The sequence below is a fragment of the Argentina silus genome, assembly GCF_951799395.1.
Source record: "Argentina silus genome assembly, chromosome: 6".
Taxonomy (NCBI): Eukaryota; Metazoa; Chordata; class Actinopteri; order Argentiniformes; family Argentinidae; genus Argentina; species Argentina silus.
Genome location: NC_139660.1, coordinates 6,452,413 through 6,462,412, shown reverse-complemented (window position 1 = coordinate 6,462,412; position 10,000 = coordinate 6,452,413). Strand labels below are relative to the sequence as shown.

At 47.6% G+C, this 10,000-nt stretch overlaps 1 protein-coding gene across 1 annotated transcript in view; it reads left to right on the top strand.

Moving 5' to 3' along the window:
- insrb (insulin receptor b) overlaps positions 1–10,000 on the top strand; it is a 76,786-nt gene that overhangs the window by 18,812 nt on the left and 47,974 nt on the right. The window contains exon 2 of the mRNA XM_083672131.1: positions 3,491–4,039. Coding sequence (XP_083528257.1) covers positions 3,491–4,039 — 549 coding nt within the window. The remainder of the gene's footprint in view (positions 1–3,490; positions 4,040–10,000) is intronic.

Genomic DNA, 10,000 nt, shown 5'->3' with positions numbered 1-10,000 from the left:
TATGAGTCATAATGTAGCTGGTGGGTTAGTTTCTGTCTTGAGAAGAGAAGCCTGTTGTTTGTGCTGGATGAGACTTGTTGCTATGGAGAGCTGTTGCCTTTTTTTTTATGATGTTTGCCCAGTTATGTCTTGGGACCTGATGTAACATTGTCTTTCCTATTCCAGCTCTTCTAGAGCATATTCTATTGTTCTGGTCCTGTAATAGGGTGTAATATAATAATAATAATAATAATAATAATAATAATAATAATAGAATGATATTACAGCCAGTTATGGCCTATGCACAGTATATCCGTTCCTATTTTAGCCTATCGAGCCTATTATATTGTTACTGTTTTAACGTTGTCATTCCTTTTCTTGCCCCTAGCGCTTATCTGGCTGGTTCTATTGTTCTGGTCCTGTAATAGGGTGTAAAGTTGTGATTCGTCTGTGGACTGTTTGAACTGCAGGTACATCTTGGCCGGGCTGCGTAGTGACCTTTGTAAACTGAACAAACGGACAAAGCTAATTGCATTTCATTTGACCTTATCCCGTGTGCACAGGGGAGTCACGGGCCAGCTACAGGACTACGTCATGTTTAACTAATGTCATTCACAAAGGAAATGATGTCATTGTGTCAATCCGGACTTTTCTGAAGTGTCCAATTTCATCTATATATAGGTTTGTTAAGGGTCATTGTAAGTACTTCAGTGGCTACCATTAATGGATTGAACGGAATGTTCAGATCTAAAGTAAATGGACCTACAGACGGTATCTCTCTATCCTGGCGTCGCTGCGCGGCCCTTGATCTAGTTATCTACGTATCATGACTCATACGCACTTGGTCAGTTCATTGATGTCCGTCTCAAGAGTTTGTACCTGTGTTGTTGACATGTTTGGACAGTTAAACATTAACTCAACAAAGGTGAGTTAATATGTAGCCTACTCAGGTGACGAGGGGGTGAACTGTTGTCTTTAGCAGCGCTGCGTCTCACCTTGTTTGCGTTAGTGTGGCTGTGTTGCGTTACCTTGTTTGCGTTAGTGTGGCTGTGTTGCGTTACCTTGTTTGCGTTAGTGTGGCTGTGTTGCGTTACATTGTCTGTGTGTTGTGGTGAGCCGTTGCGTTGAGGTGATGATGCAAGAGTTGCTGGTTTGTGTGTACAGGCCAGGGTGGAAAAGTTAACCCACTCATGGCTCTGACGCAAGGCTGCCTCATCAACCTCACACTCCTGATGTAGCCTGCTGTCAGAGACAGCCTGGGTAGAGAGAGACACACACTATATACAGTAGCCTAAGTTTTTTTTTTTAAATATATATGTTTTTAGGGCATTTCTGCTTTATTGGGATAGAGATAGTAGAGATTGACAGGAAGGATGGGTGAGAGAGAGGAGGGATGACATGCAGGATATGTCGATGGCCGGAACGCCCCCAGTAGCCTAAGTTATACAGACAGTAGTCTCGTTCCCAGACACTTCCACCCAAATGCGCGAATGGTCTTGTGGACCAACGCATCAAACTTGGTCTTCTTTAGCCAATAGAAAGATTGTCGAAAACAGATGACGCATAGCCATTAGCTTAATCGGCTTAATCTCCCAACCAGTCATCTCCAACAACACCTAACCTAACCCCTCCCCCGTGTCTTGAGCATCCCTATTTACACCTCTGTTAGAAGCCACGCCTTGCAGTTATTTGATTCGCTCAAATTAAATGATGACAAATACAAAACTCAGTAAGGTCACTCCCATAGAACTCTATGGTCACTACCACTAAGGCCCATAGAACTCTATAGTCACTCCCACTAAGGCCCATAGAACTCTATGGTCACTACCACTAAGGCCCATAGAACTCTATAGTCACTCCCACTAAGGCCCATAGAACTCTATAGTCACTCCCACGAAGGCCCATAGAACTCTATGGTCACTACCACTAAGGCCCATAGAACTCTATAGTCACTCCCACTCCCACTAAGGTCAAACGAGGTTATAGTTATAGTATAGGGGTCCGTCTGCGGCGTTGCGACTTGCGTCCGTCACGGTCCTGTGATGTGAGGTGGGGAGAGCGCACCTGAGCGCACCTGAGCGGACCGCTAGTCAAAGCTTGTCCTTTAAAGTTTATACTGTTCCTTTAATGTCCTACACTGCGTTATTGCCCTCATTTAACCCATAAAGATGTGAAAACTGTCATCCGGTAATCAGTAGAATTGTTTTATGATCATATCCCAACAATATCTAGGTCTTTTGCTTCCATCAGTCAGGGCGCGTATGATGCTTTTTATATGGGTCTCTTAGCGATGAATCATAAACATGTACTGTACCTGTCGGGGGATGGACCAGTGATGTGGTATTCGTACGGGAAGCATGTCATCCATCAGGCTGTTGCCAGCAGCCCTGCTCATATTGGACAAGGAGTAGCTTATAGGCCTATGCATGATTAAACAATGTTCTGCCAATTTGTTAGACATGACAGTACAAATTTGTATTCATGTTCTTTGGGTGTGTTTGTGTGTGTGTGTGTGTGTGTGTGTGTGTGTGTGTGTGTGTGTGTGTGTGTGTGCGTGCGTGCGCGTGTGTGCGCGCGCGTGCATGCGTGCTTGTGTGCGTGTGTGACAAAGAGCATACATGCAACTGTGCGTGTGTGTGTGTGTGTGTGTATCCATGCCTGTTTGTGTGTGTGTGTGTGTGTGTTGGTACAGTGATTGGTTCTGATAGAGGTACTGATCTCTCTTGTCATCCAGCATGTTTGAAGCCTCAGTCAGGTTACTGACGAATCACCTCAACGCCTCAACCCTCTCATGGTAATTACGCCTGGCCCTGGCAGAATTGACTGAAACACAGCGTTTTATTATCCATCAGCAGATGTGCCTACTCTGTGTGGCTCTCACAAGTATCTCTCCCTTAATGAATTCTCTCTTCCCCGTCTCCCAGCGTGCGGCGTTCGCTCAGCTAGATTATGAATGAGCAGGAGGGAGAAGCAGCTTCCAGGCTTTTATTTCGGTTAACTCTTCCATGCCTGCTAATTCCATTAGCGGGCTAGCTGGAGCTCTCTGAGGGAGCGTGAGCCAATCAGATGGCGGCAGCAGTAGAATAGCGCTCACGGCTGTAGGCTAGATATCAAGAGGATCTGTCTTGTTATGAATGACTCGGTTCTCTTGTGTAACGTATACGTGTACGTGGCTGGGACGGGAAAAGAAGAAAAAAAAAGGACTCTGTGATGAGAGATCAAGTCCTCTTTTAGCTTGTGCTCGTGTCATGTCATAAAACGAACCCTAACTTAATGTTACGTCAATTTATGTACGCTAACGTTTGCCTGTGTTCTTGTTCCAAATCAATTTTGTGTTCCAGCAAACGAGGAGCTGAATAACCCAATATAGGCCTCAATATAACCCACTGAGATTGCAACCGACTTATTTCTGTTCCTCTCTCTTCTCTCCCCCCCCCCCCCCCCCCGTTCTTCTCACTTCTTTCGAATCTCCCCCACTCCCCCCTTCTCCCCCTCTCCTCTCCTCCTCCAGTCTGTCAGAGTAAGGACATCCGGAACAACGTGACCAACCTGCAGTCGTTGGAGAACTGCACGGTGATCGAAGGCCACCTGAAGATCCTGCTCATGTTCAAGACCAAGCCCGAGGACTTCCGCGGCCTCAGCTACCCCAAGCTGACCGTGGTCACCGACTACCTGCTGCTGTTCCGAGTCTATGGCCTGGAGAGCCTGACTGACCTCTTCCCCAACCTCACCGTCATCCGGGGCAACAACCTCTTCTTCAACTACGCCCTGGTCCTGTTCGAGATGCTCCAGCTGAGGGAGATCGGCCTCCACAGTCTGATGAACATCACCCGGGGCGCGGTCAGGATAGAGAAGAACCCCGACCTCTGCTACATGTCCACGCTGGACTGGTCCAAGATCCTGGACACGGTGGAAGACAACTACATCATAGCCAATAAGAATGACCGGGAGTGCGGGGACGTCTGTCCGGGTACGGCCACGGGGAAGACCACCTGCCCACAGACCACCCTCAACGGACACTTTGGAGAACGCTGCTGGACCCAGAACCACTGCCAGAGAAGTAAGTGGACTTTACCTGTGTAAACTTTACCGGACTTGAACTTATTTCTCTAACAGGGAAAGCTCATGCAGAAAATGTAAAACTCTGAAAGGTTTTGATTGTTTAGTCATTTATCATTTTGTTTACCAGACCTATGAAGGCGATAGTGAGGTATTTTCGGGAGGAATTTAGCATTGATTGTCAGTCAGCATTTGAATGTGGATCTCAGCTTTAGGTAAGGCTGTAGCAGCCTATCAGCTTTAGGTAAGGCTGTAGCAGCCTATCAGCTTTAGGTAAGGCTGTAGCAGCCTATTTGCAGGAATTATCGGGTACTTGGTTGTAAGGCAGCTCAATGAGAACGCTAACGATAACAATATGGGAGAGATAACTTCCCCCTCAAATCAATTTAGATGACTGAGGTTTTTATACAAATGGGTTTTTAAACGATTTCCATAATAGAGAGGGATGCTGTATTTATCAGTCACGGTTCACGGCCATTCCCCTTTGATTTGAATTCATTGACTGGAGCGAAGCATGTTGGGAGAATGTTCAGTAATAATTATAGAATACGGAGCAGCTCGACGTGGGGTGGGCTAGGCTCATTAGCAATTCTAAAGCTGTCAGACAGACACGCAGGCAGACACTATTTTGTTGGAAAGAGAAAAGGCGTTTGCAGAGAAAGACAAAGAAATAGAGAGATGGAGCCGGGATGGTGGGGAGAAAGACAGCACGTGCCAGTACACATCTCCCAGCACGCTTCCTCTCTCCTACGGGGGTGTGTGTGTGTGTGTGTGTGTGTGTGTGTGTCTGTGTGTGTGTGTGTGTGCGTGCGTGTGTGTCTGTGTGTGTGTGTGTGTGTGTGTGTGTGTGTGTGTGCGTGTGTGCGTGTGATCAGTGTGTGTGCCGCTAGCACTGTAGATTCCCTTCACACCTTGACGAAGGGTGTGTGTGACGTGCCTCCATCTCAGGCAGTCGTCTGGGTCGGCGTGGAATCGAATTCCAAGCCCCCGCCTCGACTTGAAATCAATAATGAATTAAAAGTGGTATTTTTCTGTTGGTCATAAGTCATAATGTTTTTCCGTCCTTCAGTGGGATGTCGTGGCCTATGTGTCGGTTTGAATGCCCAGCTTGAGTCAAGTCTCCCCGTGAAGAGAAAATGGCTTCTATTGGTAGCGGCACACACACACTGATCCGTCACACACGCGCACACACGCACGCACGCACTCACACACACACACACACACACACACACACACACACACACACACAGACACACACACACACACACACACACTTCTATTGTAAGTCACTGAGAATGGTTATTATTTTTTTGAAGGTGATTATAGCTTCTGTTGTTTTCTGTCTGGCTCAGACTAGTGTTCAAAGCAGAGCAACCTCTCCCATATTTATACTCTCACATTCACAATTACAGCCCTCGTATGTAGGCCTAGACCTAGGCTGTGTCGTTTCTGAGTCTGACCCCCCCAACTAAATGGCTTTGAAAGTTTAAGAAACAATTCCCTCTATAGTCTCCCGTTCCTGTCAGGCTTCTTTTCAACCATTTTGTTTTGATTTCATGTTGTAAAATGGGTGCTTGAGTCTAGTATCTTAGTCAGTACCATGAGTTATGTTGTTGGCTTTGATATGCGGTCATGGTAAAATGAAATACAAGCTTGAGAAAGGTTAAGAACTTTCAGCGTAGAAGGTATTGACTGATTGAGAGAGAGAGAGAGAGAAAGAGAGAGAGAAAGAGAGAGAGTGAAATAGGGAGAGAGATATAGAGAGAGGGAGAGTGTGTGTTGTGTGTGTGTGTGTGTGTGTGTGTGTGTGTGTGTGTGTGTGTGTGTCTATATGAGTGTGTATGTCGTGTCCTTTGCTGGGGAAAAGGCAGCGGAGCAGGTATGACGGCCCTCTCCCTCTCTGTCATGTGATAGGCACTAGTTTAGTCAAATGCTGTGTGTCAAAGCAGGAGCCATTTCTAGAACATGATGCAATGCCTCTTACATGGCCCGCCGAGGTGTGTGTGTGTGTGTGTGTGTGTGTGTGTGTGTGTGTGTGTGTGTGTGTGTGTGTGTGTGTGTGTGTGTGTGTAAGAGAGGGAGTGTGCGCACTAGTCCTTCAGCTAAGGAGAGAGCTCCAGTTCCCTCCTACAAAACACATGTTCAATCTGTCTGTCCGCCATTGCCCTTCCCCCTCCCCACCACGTTCACTACTCTTCGCTGCGTCCCATTTCTCCACCATTTCCATTTTCCCACATGGATCTAAAACGCATAGGATGGGTCTAAGCATGGGCTCCTTCACCCATCCATTCCTACACACATCCATGTTGGAACAGGGTGGAGAGATGAGATGTAGCATAAATCTCTCCTATTACTCCATGGTCTGTTTATGAGGATTCCTACCCTGTTTTGCCTGGAGTCACGTAACAGAACAGAACAGAACAGAACAGAACATAAATGTTCAGCCTTTTAACTGGAGTTATTGTGCAACGTAACTGCACAGGCACACGCACGCGCGCACACACACACACACACACACACACACACACACACACACACACACACACACACACACACACACACACAGTGCACACATGTTCTGTCTCAGTCAGCCGTGGTGGAACAGTAGTATGTTTAATTAGGGCCTTTAGTGAATGAAGACTTACAGACACACAGAGAAGCACATTAGATGGAGCATTAAACTTAACGTCTGAGTGGAAACTGTGGAGTCGTTGTGTTGTTTTTACTGTGTTCAGAGTCGGAGGGAATATGGTCGAGAGGCACTCTGTAGTTAGTCCACATGTTCTTCACTTCAAGGAGAAATACTCATCCACATCCACTAGATGAAACGTTTTTTTTTTTTCTCAATCTTCCTCCCTCTCTCTTCCTCCCTTTCTTTCTCTCCCTCTCTTTCTCTCTCTCTCTCTTTCTCTCTCTCTCTCTCTCCCTCTTTCTCTCTCTCTTTCTCTCCCTCTCTTTCTCTCTCTCTCTCTCTTCCTCTCTCTCTTTCTCTCCCTCTTTCTCTCTCTCTCTCTCTCTCTTTCTCTCCCTCTCTCTCTCTCTCTCTCTCTCTCTCTCTTTCTTTCTCTCTCTATTGAGTGTTAAGAATGTGGACGTTAGCGAGAAGACGTTAAACCAAACGTCATATAAATAATACCCTCTTGTCTGTCTGGCCTTTGTACGTCAATCGCCTGATGAGACCTGACATTCATTGCACTGTTCTGTCCTCTGTGTGTTTCTGTGCAGTAGTTCGGAGCAGGAGCGTGCAGGTAGCCCAGCGGACGAGGTCATTCCGGTTGTAGGTTTTGTAAACCGCGCTCAGGCTACAATTTCCTCTGCTTTTACAAGCTGTCAGAAGTCTTTGCGGGTTTTCTGGTTGATTGAATGTTGCTGGCCATTTTTTTTTCTCCTTCAGATGTAAGTGTACGTAGGACAAGTGTGCTGTGGCCCTGTGGGATGGAAAAGACCGGAGTTGAGGAGGAGGGCAATGACAGAAAACAAAGACATGGAATCAATGACTTGCATTTCCCGGAGTGAAAAGATCAAAGTCGTCCTTCCTCCAAGTTATATTTGAAAGCCTCTCTATAATGATGATCCGTTTAAATACTCTCTTCTCAGGAATTTGTAGCTATTTATTCTGATCTTGTAAAACGTGGACTTGTCCTTTATGAATAGTTCATGGTTTGGTTCAGACTGGTTGTTGTTTCATTAATGAATAGGCCATGTGGCGTACTGTTTGATGTTGTTTAATACGTCCTATTATCCCTCTCTAACAGTCTCTCTGTCACCTGAGGTCCATCTGGGGAGTGGGTGTGTATGTGTGTGTGTATGTGTGTGTATGTGTGTGTGTGTATGTGTGTGTGTGTGTGTGTGCGTGCGTGCGTTGCGGGTATTTGGGGGAGTCTTTGTGTGGTGGAGAGCCTCTCTCCCGCCACTCGGCCCCACGAGAGAAAGAGAAAGAAAACAGAGTGAGGGAGGGAGGGAGGGAGGGAGGGAAAAAGAAAGAAAGATGGCAGGGAGATGTGGATAAAAAAATGTCAGTTTCTCTGGTGTGTCTGGTGTGTAATGAATGCCAGATGGCCGCGGTCAAGTGGGTAATCTCGGCAGGGCATCCATGCCAACGTTTGCCAAGTCGGGGCTTTGCTCGGCACATGCAGGGCTGGTGGACTGGTGATACCCGCTCAGGATAACAACTAGTGAGCAACACACACACACACACACACACACACACACACACACACACACACACACACAGACCTGCTTTCTCAGCCTGAAATGGAGGCCTCGTCAGGGCCAGAGCAGGTGGACGGGGGTGGGGGTGGGGGTGGGGGTGGGGGGGGGCCGAGGGGATTGGGGGGGGGGGGGGGGTTATGGAGCTGAGCTGAACACCTGATGTGTAGTAAGTAGTAGCACGTACCGTAGTAGCATAGTATCGTATTTGAAGTCTGTGCCAGGGTTTAATTAGCCTGTTAATTAGCTTGTGTAGTACAAATGTAATGGACCTGTAGTGTACTAACCTAGGAGTAGCACAGCTAATACTCTACATCTACGTTGCTCTCTAGTAACAGTACGGGCAATGATTACAGTTATCATCTCTCTTGCCTCTTTATTTCTACAGAGCGGACAGATAGATTGTTTACCTCAAGCATAGTTAAACAGACCGTGGCAGAAAAGGACAACGTTTAGAGATGTGTCTCCATTCTATATCAGAGTGACAGCATCAGATTGGTTGAACCCGTGTGTATGTGTGCGTGTGTGTGAGAGAGAGAGAGAGAGAGAGAGAGAGAGCAAACAGTCGATCACCTGTTTAGATAAGTGATATCTGTTCCGTTGGCACACCGTGTTCTGTTATTGTCGATGTTGCTCGGCTGCGTAGACAGCGAGTGCCGGGCCTCTTGCGCAACCCGCTAGCTTTCCAGGTCAAAGTGTACGGCCGCCGAGGGCCTCCGCTCTGCGTTCTTTTGTCGGCTCTGATTGACGCGGGAGAGACGCGACGGAGAGCGGAGTGGCATTGTCCCCTCGCGGCTTTTGTCACCGGACGAAGGTCATGTCAACGGCATCTGACTGGGCGTCGTTTAAAAAAAAACAAAAAAAAAACGAAGTGCCAAACACCTCCGTTGGCGAGGACGAGGGGCATTTCTTCCTGTCGGTGATTACGGGGCTACAGTGCTAGAACAGTACGCTCCAGTAGGCAGTTGGAGGAGCCTTGTTTTCGGTGTGTTCCCCCCTCACGCCGCTCTGAGTGAGAGGACAGTATGTTCTACAAACACGCTCTCAGTCAACCTACCTGCGGATGTCAAGTGGAAATGAATAAAAAATGAGTAGATGTTTCTCCCTCCAGGCTGCCCCCTCTCACCCCAGACCACGGGCCTCCTCTTCCAGTCAGCCTCTCTTTATCATCTCTCTCTGTTTCGACTGTCTGCCTGCCTGCAAACAAGCCACGGGTCCCCCCCCCCTCCTCCTCCTCCCCCCTCCCTTCCCCTCCCCTCCTCTCCGTTATTTACCCTCATCGACCCATCTCCCCTTGAGCGGCCGCCATCTCGCTCTCACCCGCTGAAATTTGTGGCCCAGTGTGGTTTTCTTTTTTTAAACATTCTTTTCAGTCGGGGGTGGAAAAAGCGGAGAGAGAGAGAGAGAGAGGGAAAAAATAGGGAGCGAGGGAGGACCCGAATGCTGCGAACTGCAGTCTGAGAAGAGAAGAGAAGAGAGGAGAGGAGTCCACAGAGAGAGAGGGGGGGGGGCAAAACAAAAGAAATAAAGAAAAACAAACAAGGCAAGCTTTTCAAGTTGTGTCTCCCAGGTATACACAGCATTCCTGTCAGAGCCTGCTACCGAGCCAAGGAACCTCTGGCATTCCTGCTGCACATTCAGTACAGGAAGAATACACAGCCGGGCCAGTCTGAGACGGCGGCCATTTTGCATTCTTCCCCAGGTTCTCACAGGACTCAGCATTCTAGAACTCCTCTGAGATGGAACTCACAGA